General features: G+C 39.4%; 1 protein-coding gene across 1 annotated transcript in view; it reads left to right on the top strand.

Annotated features, from left to right (window-relative positions):
* Window positions 1-20,522, top strand: part of LOC140742155 (F-actin-capping protein subunit alpha-2-like) — a 55,035-nt gene that overhangs the window by 28,631 nt on the left and 5,882 nt on the right. Inside the window, exons 2-6 of the mRNA XM_073072955.1 lie at window positions 7,489-7,695; window positions 9,896-9,975; window positions 11,773-11,851; window positions 13,032-13,103; window positions 17,363-17,425. Of these exons, the coding sequence (XP_072929056.1) occupies window positions 7,489-7,695; window positions 9,896-9,975; window positions 11,773-11,851; window positions 13,032-13,103; window positions 17,363-17,425 (501 nt within the window). The remainder of the gene's footprint in view (window positions 1-7,488; window positions 7,696-9,895; window positions 9,976-11,772; window positions 11,852-13,031; window positions 13,104-17,362; window positions 17,426-20,522) is intronic.

Here is a 20,522-nt window from a genome sequence, read left to right as displayed (position 1 = left end):
TGAGAATGCAAATATAAAGCAGTTGAGGTTTACAATCATCAAAATGTCAGTTACATTCAGTTGCCACTTTATTAGGTACAGGAGGTACCTAATATAGTGGCAACTGAGAGTATATTTGTGACCTTCTGGTACTGTAGCTCATCCTCTGCAAGGTTCAATGTTCTGTGCATTCAGAGATGCACTTCTGCACACCACTGTTGTAATGCGTGGTTATTTAAGTTACTGGCACCTTCCAAACTGCCCATTCTCCACTGACCTCTCTCATCAATAAAACATTTTTGCGCACAGAACTACTGCTCATTGGATTTTTTTTTCTTTTTCACTCCATTCTCTGTAAACCCTGGAGAATGTTCTGCACGAAACTCCCAAGAGTTCAGCAGTTTCTGAGACACTCAAACCACCCATATGACACCAACAATCATTGCACTGTCAAAGTCACTTAGATTACATCCCTCCAATTCTGACTTTTGGGCTCAAGCATGTCTGCATGCTTTTATGCATTGAGTTGCAGCTACATGATTGGCTAATTAGATATTTGCATAAACAAGCAGGTGTACTGGTGTACCTAATAAAGTGGCCATTGAGTGTAATTCATTCACTCTGAAGCTATTTCAGTAAGACTTAAAATAGAACTTGTGGCCTACATTAAATGGGTTTGTTTACTGGTTTGTATAAGTTGATGCGATGAGTATACAAGGTGAGGCTATATAGTTAGTTACACACTGAGCTATTTCTTTAACTTCCCAACAATAACAGCAGAAAAAAGCACCATCTGCTCAAATTTATAGTTTTTCAATAGCTACTGTAGTTCAATATTCGGCCACCAGGTGGATAAATAACATTTTGCAGGTCCAAAATCGTTGGGTTTTCAGAATCCAGAATTAGATTTACTGAAATTTGTTTTGCATAAAGATATGCATGTACAATAAATTACATAAATAAATGGATATTGCAAAATAAGGAATATTGTGGTAATATTCATAGGTTTCATGGACCATTCAGAAATCTCATGGTAGAGGGAAAGAAGCTGTTCCTGAATCATTGACTGTGAGCTTCAAGAGGTTTCTTGCAAATATTAGCACAATCCAAGTGACCCCCTCCTAATTTTATCTAACTCCCATGGAAACTTACTCCAGTCTTAACCATCTCCCAGGGAAAGCTCCAATGAAAGCAAATATCCACAAAAATGCCCTATAAATATAAATGAAATCCTCCAGATCTCTACAATTATTAATAAAGACAGATACCCCTCCACGTAATTACATACAATACATTTATAGACTCTGCTATTAACACAATTTTTGAGATTATATTTATAATGTTAAGCATTCTATTCAACCTTAAATGCACTTATTGATCATCAATAAAGATTTCTCTAGTTATCAGCAGTTTCTAAGAGACCTGCTGGAGATATAATCCTGGAATTTGGGGATGAAATAACAGTAAAACTATCAACACTCAATATCATTTCACTGTAAGATTGATAGGACTTTGCAGAAAATGCATGTGCATTATTTTACTCAGAAATTAGAAGGTTGCCCTCAACTATTTCCTGTCCATGCATAGCTTGATCTATTCCATCAACTCCCACATGATGCTCAGATGTCAGTAATCCGATGAGAGAAACAGGTCATTACCAACTACTCTCAATTAAAAATACTCATAAATGACTTGACTGTGAGCTTTAATTAGATAATAAGCCATGAATATTGTTAACTTCATGCCGCCTTAAAAAGATTCTTTCTTCCCCCAGGTAGTTAATATGATCAACCATTCTAGCCAGCCATCCCATCCCCCTTTATCAATTAACCCCATTACTGTACTATATTGTAAAAACTAGATGCCAGTTTCATAATGCTGTTGACATTGTAAATACATCCTGGTATTTATGTGCTAATGTACATTTTATTCTATATCTGTATATTAACCTCTACTTTTATATTGTATATAATTATTTACATAACACACCATCACACCACTGTAAATTCCTAACACATGCAAATGCATAGGGCAAAAAAGTTGATCCTTGATATATATTGCTGAATGACCTCTCAGTCGCTAAAAATCTAATCTAATATTTGGAGTTAATTCCCTTAGATAAATATTCAAAATTTAATGGAATTTTGAAATTATTTTTAAAAAATTGATTAGTATCCTCAACTACTTTATCACATATTTCTGAGTAATTCTACAGATTTAGACCCTACGACATAGGAGCAGAATTAGGCCATTTGGCCCATCAAGTCTGTTCCGCCATTTCATCATGGCTGATCCATTTTTCCTCTCAGCCCCAATCTTCTGCCGTCTCCCTGTATCCCTTCATGCTCTGACCAATCAAGAATCTATCAACCTAACTATAACCATAGAACCATATAACAATTACAGCATGGAAACAGGCCATCTCGGCACTTCGAGTCCGTGCCGAACGCTTACTCTCACCTAGTCCCACTGACCAGCACACAGCCCATAACCCTCCATTCCTTTCCTGTCCAGATACCTATCCAATTTTTTTTTTTGTGACAATACCAAACCTGCCTCTACCACTTCTACTGGAAGCTCGTTCCACACAGCTACCACTCTCTGAGTAAAGAAGTTCCCCCTCATGTTACCCCTAAACTTTTGCCCCCTAACTCTCAACTCATGTCCTCTTGTTTGAATATCCCCTACTCGCAATGGAAAAAGCCTATCCACGTCAACTCTATCTGTCCCCCTCATGATTTTAAATACCACTATCAAGTCCCCCTTCAACCTTCTATGCTCCAAAGAATAAAGACCTAACTTGTTCAACCTTTCTCTGTAACTTAGGTGCTGAAACCCAGGTAACATTCTAGTAAATCTCCTCTGTACTCTCTCTGTTTTGTTGACTCTTTCCTATAATTCGGTGACCAGAACTGTACACAATACTCCAAATTTGGCCTTACCAATGCCTTCTACAATTTTAATATTACATCCCAACTCCTATACTCAATGCTCTGATTTATAAAGGCCAGCATACCAAAAGCTTTCTTGACCACCCTATCCACATGAGATTCCACCTTCAGGGAGCTATGCACCATTATTCCTAGATCAATCTGTTCTACTGCATTCCTCAACGTCCTACCGTTTACCATGTATGCCCTATTTTGGTTAGTCCTACCAAAATGTAGCACCTCACACTTATCAGCATTAAACTCCATCTGCCATCTTTCAACCCACTCTTCTAACTGGCCTAAATCTCTCTGCAAGCTTTGAAAACTTACTTCATTATCCACGACACCACCTATCTTGGTATCATCTGCATACTTACTAATCCATTTTAAGACCCCATCATCCAGATCATTAATGTATATGACAAACAACATTGGACCCAGTACAGATCCCTGAGGCACACCACTAGTCACCAGCCTCCAACCTGACAAACAGTTATCCACCACTACTCTCTGGTATCTCCCATCCAGCCACTGTTGAATCCATTTTACTACTTCAATATTAATACCTAACAATTTAACCTTCCTAACTAACCTTCCGTGTGGAACCTTGTCAAAGAACTTACTGAAGTCCATATAGACAACATCCATTGCTTTACCCTTGTCAACTTTCCTAGTAACCTCTTCAAAAAATTCAATAAGATTTGTCAAACATGACCTTCCACGCACAAATCCATGTTGACTGTTCCTAATCAGACCTTGTCTATCCAGATAATTATATATACCATCTCTAAGAATACTTTCCATTTATTTACCCACTGCTGATGTCAAACTTACAGGCCAATAATTGCTAGGTTTACACTTAGCACCATTTTTAAACAATGGAACCACATGATCAATACGCCAATCCTCCGGCACCATCCCCGTTTCTAATGACATTTGAAATATTTATGTCAGAACCCCTGTTATTTCTACACTAACTTCCCTCAAAGTCCTAGGGAATATCCTGTCAGGATCCGGAGACTTATCTACTTATATATTCTTTAAGAGCGCCAGTACTTCCTCTTCTTTAATCATCATAGTTTCCATAACTACCCTACTTGTTTCCCTTACCTTACACAATTCAATATCCTTCTCCTTAGTGAATACCGAAGAAATTGTTCAAAATCTCCCCTATGTCTTTTGGCTCCACACATAGCTGTCCACTCTGCTTCTCTAAGGGACCAATTTTATCCCTCGCTATCCTTTTGCTATTAATATAACTCTAGAAACCCTTTGGATTTATTTCACCTTACTTGCCAAAGCAACCTTGTATATTCTTTTAGCTTTTCTAATTTCTTTCTTAAGATTCTTTTTACATTCTTTATATTCCTCAAGCACCTCATTTACTCCATGCTGCCTATATTTATTGTAGATATCTCCCTTTTTCCAAACTAAGTTTCCAATATCCTTTGAAAACCATGGCTCTCTCAAACTTTTAACCTTTCCTTTCAACCTAACAGGAACATAAAGATTCCATCTTTAAGTGACCTCCATTTCTCTATTACATCCTTCCCATAAAACAAATTGTCCCAATCCACTCCTTCTAAATCCTTTCACATCTCCTCAAAGTTAGGCTTTCTCAAATCAAAAATCTCAACCCTGGGTCCAGTCCTATCCTTCTCCATAATTATATTGAAACTACTGGCATTGTGATCACTGGATCCGAAGTGCTCCCCAACACATACCTCCATCACCTGACCTATCTCATTCCCTAACAGGAGATCCAACACTGCCCCTTCTCTAGTTGGTACCTCTATGTATTGCTGCAAAAAACTATCCTGCACACATTTTACAAACTCCAAACCATCCAGCCCTTTTACAGAATGGGCTTCCCAGTCTACGTGTGGAAAATTAAAATCTCCCACAATCACAACCCTGTGCTTACTACAAATATCTGCTATCTCCTTACAAATTTGCTTCTCCAATTCTCACTCCCCATTAGGTGGTCTATAATACACCCCGATAAGTGTTACTACACTTTTCCCATTCCTCAATCCCACCCAAATAGTCTCTCTAGACGAGCCCTCTAATGTATCCTGCCAAAGCACCGCTGTAATATTTTCTCTGACAAGCAATGCAACACCCGGCCCCCCCTTGCCCCTCCGATTCTATCACACCTGAAGCAATGAAATCCAGGAATATTTAGCTGCCAATCACACCCCTCCTGCAACCATGTTTCACCAATAGCTACGACATCATATTTCCAGGTATCAATCCATGTTCTAAGCTCATCCACCTTTCTTACAATGCTCCTAGCATTAAAATAAATGCATTTAAGAAATTCTCCACCTCCTACTCTCTGTTTATCCCTAATGGTTCAAACAACTTTACTATCTTCTTTTTCTGAGCGCTCCCCTTCTCTATCACCTGCCTATCCTCCCTCACACACTGTCTACAAGCTTTCTCTATTTGTGAACTAACATCCTCTCTCCTAGGCTCTTCAATTTGCTTCCCACCCCCCAATGATTCTAGTTTAAAGTCTCCCCAGTAGCCTTAGCAAATCTCCCCGCCAAGATATTGGTCCCTCTAGGATTCAAGTGTAACCTGTCCTTTTCGTACAGGTCACACCTGCCCCAAAAGAGGTCCCAATGATCCAGAAACTTGAATCCCTGCCTCTTGCTCCAATCCCTCAGCCACGCATTTATCCTCCACCTCATTTCATTCCTACTCTCACTGTCGCATGGCACAGGCAGTAATCCCGAGATTACTAGCTTTGTGGTCCTTCTTGTCAACTCCCTTCCTAACTCCCTATATTTTCCTTTCAGGACCTCTTCCCTCTAACTGGCCTATAATTTCCTTTCTTCTGCCTCTCTCCCTTCTTGAAGAGTCAAGTGACATTTGCAATGTTCCATTCTTCCGGAACTATTCCAGAATCTAATGATTCTTGGAAGATCATTACTAATGGCCCCATGATCTCTTCAGCCACCTCTTTCAGAACCCTGGGGTGTACACCACTGGTTCAGGCGACTTATCTACCTTCAGACCTTTCAACTTCTCAAGAAGCTTCTCTCTAATTATGGTAACTTCATATATTTTATGCCCCCTGACACCAGGAACTTTCACCCTACTGTTAGTGTCTTCCACAGTGAAGATTGATGCAAAATACTTATTCAGCTCGCCAGCTATTTCATTGTCCCCCATTGCTATCTCTCCTGCATTGTTTTCCAATGATACGATATCCACTCTCACCTCTCTTTTACACTTTATGTACTTGAAGAAACTTTTGGTATCCTCTTTAATATTATTAGCTAGTATAATTTTGTATTCCATCTTTACCTTCTTAATGACTTCTTAGTTGCCTTCTGTTGGTTTTTAAAATCTTCCCAAATTCTCTAACTTCCCACTAATTTTTGCTCTATTATATGCCCTCCCTTTGGCTTTTGTGCTGGCTTTGACTTCTCTTGTATGTCACACTGTGTCATCTTTCCTTTAGAATACATCTTCCCCTTGTGGATATATACTGTATTATCTGTGCCTTCTGAATCGCTTCCAGAAATTCCCACAATTGCTCCTCTGCCGTTATCCCTGCCAGTGTTCTTTTCCAATCAATTCTGGCCAACTCCTCTCTCATGGCTCTATAGTTCCCTTTACTCCACTGAAATACTGATACATCTGAATTTAGTTTCTCCTTCTCAAATTTCGGGGTGAATTAGATCATATTATGATCTTTTACCTTAAGCTCTCTAATCAATTCTGGTTCATTGCACAACACCCAATCCAGAATAGTTGATCCTCTAGTTTGCTCAACCATGAGCTGCTCTAGAAACCCACCTTGTAGACACTCTAGAAATTTCCCCTACTGTAAGCCAACACCAGCCTAATTTCCACAATCCAACTGAATATTGACGTCCCCCATGCCTATTGTAACATTGCCCTTTTGCAATGCATTTTCTATCTCTCAACTTTTTTTCTTTATTACCACATCTGAGTCACTGGGAATATTTAGAACTAGGTACATTGTTCTGAAAGGGTATTCTTAAAAGAAAGTTAGAATACCATAACTTAGCTGCAATGATATTTCAATTTTTACATGCACTTCAGGTGCATGTTTCAATTTTAATTTTACACTCTGGGGGTACTTCAAATGCCGGTGAAAATTATCCATTGTACTTCCTGGATTCCTGTCAAAGAGAATTCTTCAGTGCGATTGGTTGCTTAGTCAGCTTGATTACATCAAAGATGCTGAATGCCAGTTGTCCTGTTGGACTGCTAATTGACAGCAACCAAAAATAGAAATCCCCCACCATGGAGATAGCTAGATCTTCAGGGCATCTGTTGTCAAGGTCAGAGTGCCTGCACAGTGCCAATGACTGGGAAATCCAAGACTGTAAGTTCTCTAAAAAAGTTGATTTTAAGTATCAATAGATTCTGAGGTACCCTGAAAATATTAACCCATCAGTTTGTATAAAGTAACTAGCATTACTGCTGCTGAAACATTATTATTAGTGGTGATGGGCATAAATGTCTTGGGTTTCTCCTTATTTTGTTCCAATCTCTGGAAAGCTTTTGTCAATAATGCCAATCTGTATTTATTCTTTAGGTACTAATCACTGAACATGGTGACTTGGGGAATGGGTATTTTCTAGATCCAAAGCAGAAGATTTATTTTAAGTTTGATCACTTGAGCAGAACAGTTTCTGACATCCAGCCATGTACTGCAGAAAACCCCACAGAGAACTGGAGGACAGTGATTGAAAGTGCACTCACCAGCTATGTGAACAAACACTATCCAGCTGGGAATGTTATCGTAAGTGTCCTCTAGAAATGGTACTAGTCTCATGATGGGCAGACAGGTGGAAGACTATATGATTAATGTACAGCTTAAAAACTGAACCATAAAGCCTCATGAAAATATACTACTAAATGAAAAGAGATATGCAGATATTAATGTCTCTTCTTGAATCAGACAAGCTGCAGTTGTATTCTGCAGTTAAAAAAAGATCATAAGCAAGTGACATTAATATTGAGTCTTTGGAGCAAATTCAACAGGGCAGAAAATAAATAGACTTTGTTTTAACAGGAAAATGCAATATTTAAAGTACAGTGCTGGACATGGATATAAGCATTTATTGCTAGCCCAAAACAAATATTCATTCTATTTCCAACACAAAGAAGCATTCATTACTTCTTATGTCACTTTATCAACAGTGAAAACTTAAAGGAATGTGGCAGGAAGTTCCCTGTAGTTGCTTCTAATGTTAGCATTACTTTGGCAGAATCTGCACAAGCTCTGTGATCACTGTGCGTCAATGCCTTATACTGAATGGTGGTTGCTGAAAGATTTATACCAGAGACATTTTGTTACATACACTGGATAATTCCATATTTTAAAATTCTATTTTTATTTTATGCATGAACATTTCTGTTGCATTCTGTTCTTTTATGTACGACTGGCTAGAAGCATTTACTGCCAACATTTTTAAGACTTTCTCCCTGCCCATGAGTCAGACAATTTCCTAAACTAGCAAATACTTCCACACTAAAAAGGTACAAAAGGCCAATTTGTGCTGTATTGCCATTGAACCATTTAATAATGAGGAAGCCATTCATGAACTAATCCAATCAACTTCCACAACACAACAAATTACTCATTTCCATTATGATATATTTGATAATTATATTATATTATGATATCCTTTTCCTCTCAAAAAAAATTAAGAGGTAAATTCAGTGTCACAAACATGAGAAATTCTGCAGATGCTGGAAATCCAAAGCAACACACGCAAAACACTGAAGGAACTCAGCAGGTCAGGCAGCATCTATGGAAAAGAGTAAACAGTCGACATTTAAATCCAAGACCTTCTTCAAGACTGGAAAGGAAGGGGAAAATTGCCAGAATAAATAGGTGAGGCTAGGGGAAGGAGGACCAGCTAGTAGGCAATAGGTGAAATCAGGTGGGTGGGAAAGATAAAGACTGGAGAAGGAATCTGATAGGAGAGTAGACCTTAGGAGGAGGGGTACCACAGGAGGTGATAGGCAGGTGAGGAGAAGAGGTAGGAGGCCAGAGAGTGGAATAGAAGAAGAGACAGGGGGAAGGATTTTTTTTGGAAGGGGAAATCAATGCATAGCAATCAGGTTGGAGGTTACCTAGAGAGAATATGAGTTGTTGCTCCACCACTTATCATGACAAAAGTGGCCATGGACCAATATGTCAGAACAGGAATGGGAATAGAAATTAAAGCGGTTTGCACCAGGAAATTCTGCTTTTGGTGGATGGAGTGGAGATGATCAACAAAGTGATTCCCTAATTTATGTCAAGTCTCACCAATATAGAGGAAGCCACAGCAGTAGCACTGGATGCAATAGGCGACCCCAGCAGATTCACAGATGAATTGTTGCCTCAACTGGAAGAACTGTTTGGGGCTCTATATGGAAGTAAGGAAGGAGGTGAATGGTTAGGTGTAGTAATTCTGTCACTTGTAGGGGTATGTGCCAGTAGGAAGATTAGTGGGCAGGGATGAATGGATAACGGAATTATGGAAAGCAGAAAGTGGGGGGAGGGCAGGGAAAGATGTGTTTGCTAGTAGGATCCATTTGAAGATGACAGAAATTGCAGGGAATGATGTGTTGGATACAGATATTGAATTGCTAATTTTCATCCCTGCTAACAAACTGTACTTTTGCTAGGACAAGAGGAAATCACTCTTGTTGAGCCTAATATATTGTCAGTTGCTATCAAATACGTAAACAGTAATTAAAGGTCCTCAGACCACCTTGGATCAGAGGTACCCAGGCCAGTTGGGCTAGCACTTTGCCTGGGTCATTTTACTCAGTCATTTCAGCAAGGAATCTTTTTGATTTATATGGTTAAATAAGCAGCTGCAGCTGGAAGTGTATTTCTATTCCACTTTTCTGTGCATAGCTGTAATCTTATATTGCTCAACTGTAGAAAACTCACATTTGTGCCTGCCAGAAGAAATTAAGCATAGTGATCTTCTTTTTGATAGGTTTATGGGACGATATATAGGGACCAGAAGATCATCACTGCCTGCATTGAATCTCATAATTTTCAACAGAATGAGTTCTGGTAAGTTACATTTATGTTGCAGCAGTGTGATCCAAAACCTTCAATTCCGCAGGATGCATTTAACATAAAAAACTTTCCAATCAATCCTGATGAATACCAATTTAACCTTTCTTTCACCTCTTAAGGCACCAGCGTATGTTCCCACAGGTGCCGTTTTCTTTCTGATAATGCATCCAGCTTGTGAGAGTCTAAAGACTGCTTCACCTCATGGGATAACAGGACTCAGATTAGTAAATTGGTAGAGCTACTGTCATTCAGTTCCAGTGATGTTGATTCAGTCCTGGCCTCTAGTGCTTTACATGCGGCAATTATAAATTTTCTTTGTGAATTTGTGTTTTTCTGGGTGCTCTGGTTTACCCGCACATTCCAAAATTGAAATGGTTAGATTGGCAAGTTAATTAGCCATTGTTAATTGCCTCTAGTGTGTAGCTGAATGACGGAATCTGATGGGACAGTTAAGGGAATAAAATGGGCTAGGCTGGGATCAGTATAAAGCTGAGCTCTTTATGGTCATTGTGCACTCACTGGGCTGAGTTGTATCTCTCTATAACTCTATGATAACCACATAGTGTTGAGATCCAACAAAGACCATTGTGGCAAAGATTTGGGAGATCACGAACACCAGTGAATTATTACAATCGATTTAGTTGCTGACTCTAAAGTTGGAGAATGTATAAAGTCCTTCAAAGAGCATTAAAAACACAAAATTAATACTCTGCCATGTAGAGTATTGGAGATGCAGACCAAATCTTTCGCTAAGGAATATTTGGAAATATCTTAATTAAAGAAATAAAGATCCAAGGACAATGAGGATTAAGGGAGGAATTTCAAAGCATAGGGTGCAGCTAAAGACATGGGTGTTGATGCTGGAACTGCTACAGACATGGTGTACTGATCCTCTGTGGCATGGCACCTAATTATATCCTCTGACTTTAGGTGCAAAGTCCATTGGAAACAAGTTAACAAAATATGCATTGAAAATCAACATTCCATATCAGGAGGTTTGAAGTTAATTCCAGATCGGTACAAGTCTATAAATTATAGCTCCTTATCAGATCAGACAGCATTAGCATTTTGGAGTGTGAAGGATACATTACAAAATTTTAAAAGATTATTCCATATTCTCTGAATAAGTATAATTAAGAACTAAATTAAAATTGAATCATATGTAGAGTTCAAAATCCTTTCCACCAACTATTATTTTTTAACTCTTGCTATTTAAACTCTGGCATGTAAGTACTTCACTGAAAATGCAAATTGGCCGTACTTAGAGTATTGTGGGCAGTTTTGGGCAACTTGTCGAAGAACAGATGTGCTGGCATTGGTGGGGGTCCAGAGGAGATTTGCCAGAATTATCCCAGGAATGTTTAAGGCTCTGGCTATACATTGGAGTTTAGAAGAATGAGGGGGAATCTCATTGAAACGTATTGAATATTGCAAGAAATAGATAGAGTGGAAGTAAAGAGGATGTTTCCTACATTGGGGAGTCTTGGACCAGAGGTACAGCCTCAGAATAGAAGGGTGTCCCTGTAGAATGAAGATGAAAAGGAATTTCTTTAGCCAGGGACTTTTTTTTTGCCACAGATCGATATGGAGGCCAAGTCATTGGGAATATTTAAAGTGGATGTTGATAGGTCCTCGATTTGTAAGGGTGTCAAAGGATACAGGGAGAATGCAGGAGAATAGGGTAGAGAGATAATCAACCATGATGGAATTTTGGAGCGGACCCATTGGGTCAAATGGCATAATTTTGCTCCTATGTCTTATAGTCCAATAATAGTTTTGTTACCAACACAGGAATGGATTCTGGAAATCTGAATGGAAACTTGTGCACCACCAATCTCAAGCTGAAGTTAGAGGTACAATTAAGGTGCAGGTAAGTAAAAGCACAGCAGCGGACAATCAGCAATACTATTTGGGAGACATTATGTATTCAGTTTTCTGGACTATTATTCAAATGGAACCACTTCATAACCTTTTAGCAGAACCAGTTCACAGCTGCAAAGGAAAACTGCTGTCCTGCAGTAACATTATTCATTAAAATTGGATTTTTAACAGGCATGTGCATATCACTTCATCAGCTTTTATTGCAACCATCAACATTGTACAATGGTTCATACAAATGATAACTTTATTGAAAATGTTATTTTCAAACATTTGACTGACAGCTACAGAAAGCTGAATACATATTAGGTGCCATTTATGTAAATTAGAATTTATTTGCCATCTATTCAGTCTATAATTTATATCAAAATATGTTTCTAAATTTATTCTTCTTGAATACCTCAAATATAGCAAAATAATTTTATCCATGATTGGAACCAATCGCTGTAGAATTCATCTTTCATTTAAATTCATTTAATTTTATATATTTGGGAATCATTTTCTATTTAACAAAATGTCATTAGTATGTTAATTCCAAGTAAGTAATGGGAGAATTGTGACAAGAAAATTAATCGCATTTTAACCATGACTTAGAAAAAAAACTCTTAATGCATTTATTCTTTTAGTTGCTTCTATGAACTCCAGTGTATTTCTAAACTTCAAATGATTGGCTTCCAAATTCAAGCTGTTTCATTTAGATTCTCCATTCTTTAGGTAAGGTATCCTATAAAATATCTATTAATCTATCACCATATTTCCAAAATCTGTCTGAAATTTTTAAATTTCAGCATTTAGTGAGGAGATTTTGTCTTCTCTCTTCTTAATTGAGGTGGGTTTTTTTTGCTCATGATAATTTGGGTGATACCAGATTTACTGTCAGCATGACAGTGCTAGAATTCAGCAATAGTTTCCCATTCTGTTATGTCAATTCTCATTATACTTACGGATGGAATCTTCCATTAACAATACGATCAAATCAGTTGAAGAATCATATTCAAGTATACTTGGCCTTGAGGTTATCATTTGACTGTCTCATTCTTATCCAACAATAGGTTATCCAATAGCTCCTCTGGTGAAATAACTGCAGAAAGTAGCTAGTGGAGAGGGAATAGGTAAGTTTATCTTATTCAGTATGTTGTGAAATTAACTTTTTCTTTTATTTTCACTCTCAGGCTCATTACTTTGAGGAGGGTAGCATTAACTTGACCACCAGTACTGAAGTACATCAGCAGCTTTCACTGAATGTAAGGAAAATTACACAAATGTGCGTGCATGTTTGCTGGTCTGTGAATCAATCGGGGATCTGCATGTACTCAATTAAATACAAATCCCAATTCACACAGTAAGACCTTAAACTAGTCAATTAAAAATAGAATTCATATTTTCTGTTGAAACAAATTTAACAGCAAAGTCCTTGAAATATGGTCATACTCAAATCAAAAATAGTGATATGAGTGTCAGTAGAACAATGGGGAGTAAAAGATACAGAAGTTCAGTGTGTGGTTCAAACTAGAGGGTAGAGGATTGTGACAGAAATGTTTAGGAGAATACTGAGAATGGATAGTGGGAAGTTGAATGGGTCAGGAAATAATGATAACTGGTCCATAAAGCTTTACTGAGGAGGTCATACCCAAAGTGCAGAGTTCAGGTAGTAGAAGGGTGATCACCAGGAGAAGTAAGGCGAGTAAGCAGTTGGTGAGGCCATTCCCCTCAGTGACAGTATACCCCTTTGCATACTGCTGAGGGAGCAATGACCTATCAGGGCATAGCAGGAGCAGGCAGGCCTGTGACACTATGGCCAGCCCTGTGGCTCAGCAGGCAAGGTAAAGTCAGGCAGAGTGATAGTGATAGGAGGCTTGATAGTTAGAAGGATGGACATGAGATTCTGAGGCCGCTAAAGAGACATCAGGATGGTGCGTTGATGAACAGGTGCTAGGATCCAGGATGTCTCAGAGTGGCTGCAGAATATTCTCAAGAGGGAGGGTAAACAGCCAGAGGTCATGTTGCACTGTGGTACCAATGACATGGGTAGAAAGGGTGATGAAGTCTAGCTCAGTGAGTACAGGGAGTTAGGGAAGAGTAGGACTTCCAAGGTAGTAATCTCTGGATTAGTGTCATGTGCTAGTCAGGGCAGGAATAGGACGATGGTGCAGAATGAATGAGTGGCTGAGCAGCTGGTGCAGGGGGCAAGGTTTTAGGATCTTGGATCATTGGACGCACACAAGGGGAATGTGTTGCATCTAAACTGGAGAGGAAACAATATTGTGGCCAGTAAGTTCTCTAGTGCAATTCAGGAGGGTGTAAACCAGTTTGGCAGATGGATGGGAACCACAGCTCCAGGGGGATGTGAGAGGAAGTTAGATGTCAGGGCCAGTAAAAACGGGCATGAGCAAAACAATAGGTACAATGGGACAGATAGTTTGAAGGGTGTGCATTTTAATGTTAGTTGTATTATGGACAGAGCTAATGAATGTAGAGCATGATTCAGTATTTGGAACAATGTATTTGTGACCATTATAGAGACTTGGTTGAGAGAGGGACAGGAATGGTTGCCTAGTGATCCAAGGTTTCACTGTTTTAGAAAAGATAGGGAGGTAAATGGAGGGTGGGGATTTGCAGTACTAATCAGGGACAATATCACAAGCTGCACTGAACGGAGACATAATGTAGGGCTCATCCACCAAGGCTATATGGGTAAAACTCAAAAAGAAGAAGGGTGCAATCACTCTGATGACCCCCCAGTAGCAACTGGGACATTGAGGAACAGATATGTCGGCAGATTGAGGAAAGGTGTAAAATCAATAGGGTTATTATCATGGGAGACTTCAACTTCCCTAATATAAAGTGGGACCTTCTTCGTGCAAGAGGTTTAGAAGTGGCAGAATTTGTTAGGTGCATCCAGGAGGGATTCTTCAAGCAATATGTAGATAGTGCAACAATAGGAGGGCTATACTGGACCTGGTGCTGGGTAATGAACCTAGGTGACTGACCTTCCAGTTGGTGAGCTATAGATAAGGATAAATATGGACCTTGCAGCAGAGTATTAAATTGGAATAGGGCAAATTACAAGAACTTTAGGCAGGAACTAAGGAGAATTATTTGGGAACAGCTGATCTGAAGCAAGTCCACATCAGACATGTAGAGAGTGTTTGAAGACCAACTGCACAGTGCAGGACAAGTATTTTCGAGTCAGAAGGAAGTACACGATGGCAAGGTCCTTCGATGTTAAGCGATATGATAAATTTAGTCAAGAAGAAAAAGGCAATGTATGCAAATCTTAGAAAGTTAGAATCAAGCAGAGCCCTTGAGGATTATAAAAAAAGCCAGAAAAGAACTCAAGAAGGAATTAGGAAAGCCAGGAGGAGCCATGAAAAGTCATTGGTAAATAGGATTAGCAAAAATCTCAAGGCATTCTATGCACACATCAAAAGCAAGAAGATAACCAGAGAGAAGGTAGGACCTCTCAACGATAAAGGGGGAAGCATTTGCTTGGGAGGGAAGGATGTGGGTCAGGTCCTTAATGAGTACTTTACATCAGTATTTTCCAAAGAGAAGGACGAGGACGACAGGGAGATCAGTACTGAACGTAGATGTGCTGAAGCATTTCGAGGAAAAGGAGGAGGTATTGTTGGGTCTCTTAAAGAACAATATGGTGGATAGGTCCCTATGGCCTAATGGGATGTACACCAGGTTATTGAGAGAGGCAAGAGATGAGACTACTGGGGCTTTGACCAATTCTTTGCATCCTATCTAAGCACAGCCGAGGTCCTGGAGGACTGGCAAATAGCTAATTTTCTTCCATTAGTCAAGAAGGGAAGCAGGGATAATTCTGGAAACTAAACTGTAGATTGGTGAGTCTCATGTCAGTGGTAGGGTAGTAACTGGAGAAGTTCTTAGAGATAGGATTTATGAGCATTTGGAAAACACTGGCCAAATTAAGGAGAACCAGCATGCCTTTGTGTGTGTGTTGGGGGGGGGGGGGGGGAAAGAGTTATGTCTTACCAACTTGACAGTTTTTTGATGAAGTGATAAGGTGAGGAGGGTGATTGATAAAGGTAGAGCTGTGGCTGTTGTCCACATGGATTTTTAATAGGCCACATCTGGAGTATTGCGTACAGTTCTGGCTGCCTCAGGAAGAATATTGAGGCTTTGGAGAAGGTGATGAAGAGGTTTACCAGAATGCTGCCTGGATTAGAGGGGATGTGCTATAACGAGAGGTTGGACAAACTTGGGTTATTTTCTCTGGAACAGCAGAGGTAGAGGGAAGATCCAAGACATATTTATAAGATTGAGAGACATAGATAGAGTAGACAGACATGATTTTGTTCCAGGAGTTGAAATGTCTAATACCAGAAGGTATGTATTTAAGGTAAGGGGAGGATAATTTCAAAGGAGATGTGAGGGGAAAGTTTGCTTACACAGAGAGTGGTGAGTAGAGGCAGATGCATTAGAGATTTTTGAGAGATGTTTAGATAGCTATATGAATGTGAGAAAAATGGAAGCATAAGGATATTGTGTGGCCAGAAGAGATCTGTATTGTTGGCCATTGATTACTAATTTAATTGGTTTGGCACAACATTATGGGCTGAAGGGCCCATTTCTATGGTCCACACTGAAGATTACCTTGAGCAGTATATTTGTCGTTATCCCTTCTTATTTCCGTGTTCTCCTTACTTCCCTTTGCCTGAACCATTTCTGTAATCAATATACAAATATTGATATGATCACTGTTTCATTTACTTTGGAACTGTACAATGCTACCTCATAAACTTTTATGTGAAAGGTTTAGCTGACATGTAGTCTTAGCTTGTCCACTTGCTCTATACCTGTCAATCACTGGAGAGAGAATGTGATGACACATCACATGGAAGGAGAGTGGAAACCAACCTGGAGAAATGGAAGTTGCTCAGAATCATTAATGTAACTATTACTCCAAGATTCCAGCAATAAAACAACTTCTCAACTGAGTAGAAAGCAATGAAATGGGAGGGAAATAGCATCTGCTCCACCACATAGTATGATTATAGTGATCATTTACCTTTGCATCAATTTCCTGCACAACCCTTTGGGGGGTACAGATAGGGTAAATGTAAGCAGGCTTTTTCCACTGAGTTTCAGTGAGACTAGAACTAGAGGTCATGGGTTAAAGGTGAAAGGTAAATGTTTAAGGGGAACTTCTTCCCTCAGAGGGATGTGAGAGTGTGGAATGAGCTGCTAGTAGATGTGGGTTGGATTTCAACATTTAAGAGAAATTTGGATAGATACATGGATGGGAGGGGCATGGGGGGCTATGGTCCGGGTGCAGATCGATGGGACTAGGCAGATTAAGGGTTTGGCACAGACTAGATGGGCCAATGGTCTGTTTCTAAACCGTAGTGTTCTATTACTCTAATCTCCATCAATATATCGAGAAGAGTGGCCACATTCTCTCACGTGATGTATTGTCTTTGAATGTTGACTGGCTAATTAAATTTCCATCTCTAATCCTTCTTTCTTCCACCAGAATGAATATGAAGGAGCTACAGAGTTTGTAAAAGTTATTGAAAATGCTGATGCAGAATTCCAGGTAGTTCTGTGCTAGAGTTTGTATATGGGTGGGTCTTTGCATTCAGATCGATGGGACTAGGCAGATTAAGGGTTTGGCACAGACTAGATGGGCCAATGGCCTGTTTCAAAACCGAAAATTCAGAACAGAAAAAAGAGATCATTTTTATTAAATGACACTTAGCCACATTGGAGGTGCCAGAGGTTTGGAAGATATCCAATGGTGTTCCATTGTTTATGAAAGGCTCCAAGAATAAGCTGGGAAACTACACACCAGTGGGCCTGACATCAATAGTAGGCAAGTTATTGGAAGATATTCTAAAGGACCGGATATATAAATATTCAGATAGACAGGGACTAATTAAGGATAGTCAACATTAACTTGTGTGTGGCAGTTCATGTCGAACCAATCATAGTTTTTCAAGGAAGTTACCAGGAAAGTTGATGAAGGAAAGGTAGTGGATATAGTCCACATGGACTTTAACATGGCTTTTGACAAGGTCCTGCATGGGAGGTTGGTCAGGAAGGTTCAGTCACTTGGCATTCAGGATGAGGTAGTAAATTCGATTTCATAGTGGGAGATGTCAGAGAGTAGTAGTAGTGGTTGCCTCCCTGACTGGAGGTCTGTTCCTAGTGGTGTGCCACAGAAATCATTGCTGTTTTTCTTTGTCATCTGTATCAACGATTTGGATGAATATGTGATAAACTGGATCAATATTTTTGTGAATGACACCACGATTGTGGGCGAAGTGGACAGTAAGGAGGGATATCAAAGCTTACAGCAGGATCTGGACCAACTGGAAAAATGGGCTGAAAATGGCAGATTGAATTTAATGCAGACAGATGTGAGATGTTGTATTTTGGTAGGTCAACCCTGGGTAGGACTCGCACAATGAACAGTAGGGTACTGAGGAGTGTAGTAGAACAGGGGTATCTAGGAATACAGAGCCATAATTCCTTGAAAGTGGCATCACAGGTAAATAGAGTCATAAAGAGTGCATTTGGCACATTGGCATTCATAAATCAAAGTTTTGAGTACAGGAAATGGGAAGTTATGTGTAAGATGTACAGTGCCTTGTAAAAGTTTTCAGCCACCAACCCTTTGTTCACATAAATGAGAATTACAACCAGGAATTTTCATTAATTTAACTGAGAATTTCTATTTGTGAATCACATGAGCCTTTTTTTCACAGTAGTGCCCCCCCCCCAAAAAAAAGCCAAGGAAGATTGTAAAACATGAGAAGTTAAAAATTCAAAAATTGAAATGTCAGCAGTTCAGAAGTATTCTTCTCCCTTTATTCAGTACTTAATCGAACCTCCCCTCATATCGATTACAGCCAGCAATCTTTTAAATAAGTCTCTGTTAGCTTTGCACAATGTGAGGTAGCAAGATTTGCCCATTCCTCCATGCAAAATTGCTTAACTTGTGCCAGGCTGGTTGGGGCCTGGTGGTAAACAGCAATCTTGAGGTCTTGCTAGAGATGTTCGATTGAGTTAAGATCAGGACTCTGACTGGGCCACTCAAAGGACATCCATTTTCTGCATTTGAAGCCACTCCATTGTTGCTCTGGCAGTGCACTTTGGGTGATTTTCCTTCTGAAAGATGAACTTCATCCCCAGTTTAAGCTTTTTGGCTGATGATAATAGGCTTTTATCCAAGATCTCTCTGTATTCAGCAGCATTCATCTTCCCATCAATTCTAACAAGGTTTGCCATCCCTGCTACTGAAATGCATCCCCATGGCATGTTGCTCCCTCCACCATACTTTACCATAGGGATGGTTTTATCTGGTTGATGCACAGTATTAAATTTACACCACAGATATTGCTTAGCATTGAGGCCAAAAAGTTCCACTTTTGCCTCATCTGACCACAGGAACTTCTTCCACATCTTTACAGTATCTTCAAAGTGAAGCTTTGCAAAATCTTTTACGGACAAGGATATGCTTTGTTTTAGCCAGGGCTTCTACCTTGCCACTCTTCCATAAATACCCGTTTTATGTAAGGCCTTAAAGATTGTGGAACCATGAACTTATCTCCAGTTGCAATCACCAACTTCTGCAGTTTACTCAGAGTGACTGTTGGTGTCACAGTGGCCTCTCTTACAAGTGCCATTCTTCTCCAGTAACTAAGTTTAGAGGGGTGGCATGACCTAGGCAGCATGGCTGTAGTTTCATATTTCTTTCATTTTTTCTACAATGGACAGCACTGAGCTCTGAGGTATGTTCAGTGCTTTTGAGATAGCCTATCCCCTTCCCCAGATTTGCGCTTCTCTATTATCATAGTTGGTCTGTTGAAAATCAGCAATATTGTTGGACTTTACAGAGAGAAGGGGCATTTATTCTTAGGAATTCATTGAAATCCTCCAATTTTCTACATCAACAAATCTGATGAGTTGGTAAGATAATGTACAGTATTGCACTTGACGGGATAACATTTTTTCGGCCTCAATTTTGGTTTTAAATTTTTGTAAATTGTTGACAGGTTTTCAAATTGTTCTTTTGATTTGATATGATACATAATGTTTTGTAGATTAGCTTAGAAGCCCTACTGTATTTTAAGCTTATAAAATGAGACAGTAAAATGGTTGTGGGGGCTGAATACTTTTTTAGGCACTGTCTAAGATGTTGGAGAGGCCTAATTTGGAGTCTTGTGTACAGTTCTGGTTACCTCCCTACAGGAAAGTTTTCATTAAGATTGTAAGAGTGCAGAGAAAATTTACAATAATGTTTCCAGTATTTGACAACATGAGTTATAGGTTGGATAGGATAGGACTTTATTCCCTGGAGTGCAGGGAAATGAGGAGATTTGAGAGAGGTATATAAAATTATGAGTGGGATCGATAGGGTAAGCAGGTGTTTTCCACTGAGGTTGGGTGAGACTGCAATGAGAACTAAAGTTGAAAGGTGAAATGTTTAATCAGAGCATCTTCAGCCAGAGGGTGGTGAGAGTGTTGAATGAGTTGCCAGCAGAAGTGGTAATGCAAATTTGATTTCAATATTTGAGTGAAGTTTGGATAAGTACAAGGATGGGAGGAGTATGGAAGGCTATGGTCCTGGGAGCAGGGAGATGGGATGAAGCAGAATAACAACAAACAAGTTTTTCTCAGGCTTCCAGCTG

Source organism: Hemitrygon akajei, chromosome 19 (assembly GCF_048418815.1).
Source record: "Hemitrygon akajei chromosome 19, sHemAka1.3, whole genome shotgun sequence".
Classification (NCBI taxonomy): domain Eukaryota; kingdom Metazoa; phylum Chordata; class Chondrichthyes; order Myliobatiformes; family Dasyatidae; genus Hemitrygon; species Hemitrygon akajei.
The sequence above is the reverse complement of the archived record's forward strand: the minus strand, read 5'-3'. Positions and strand labels throughout refer to the sequence as shown.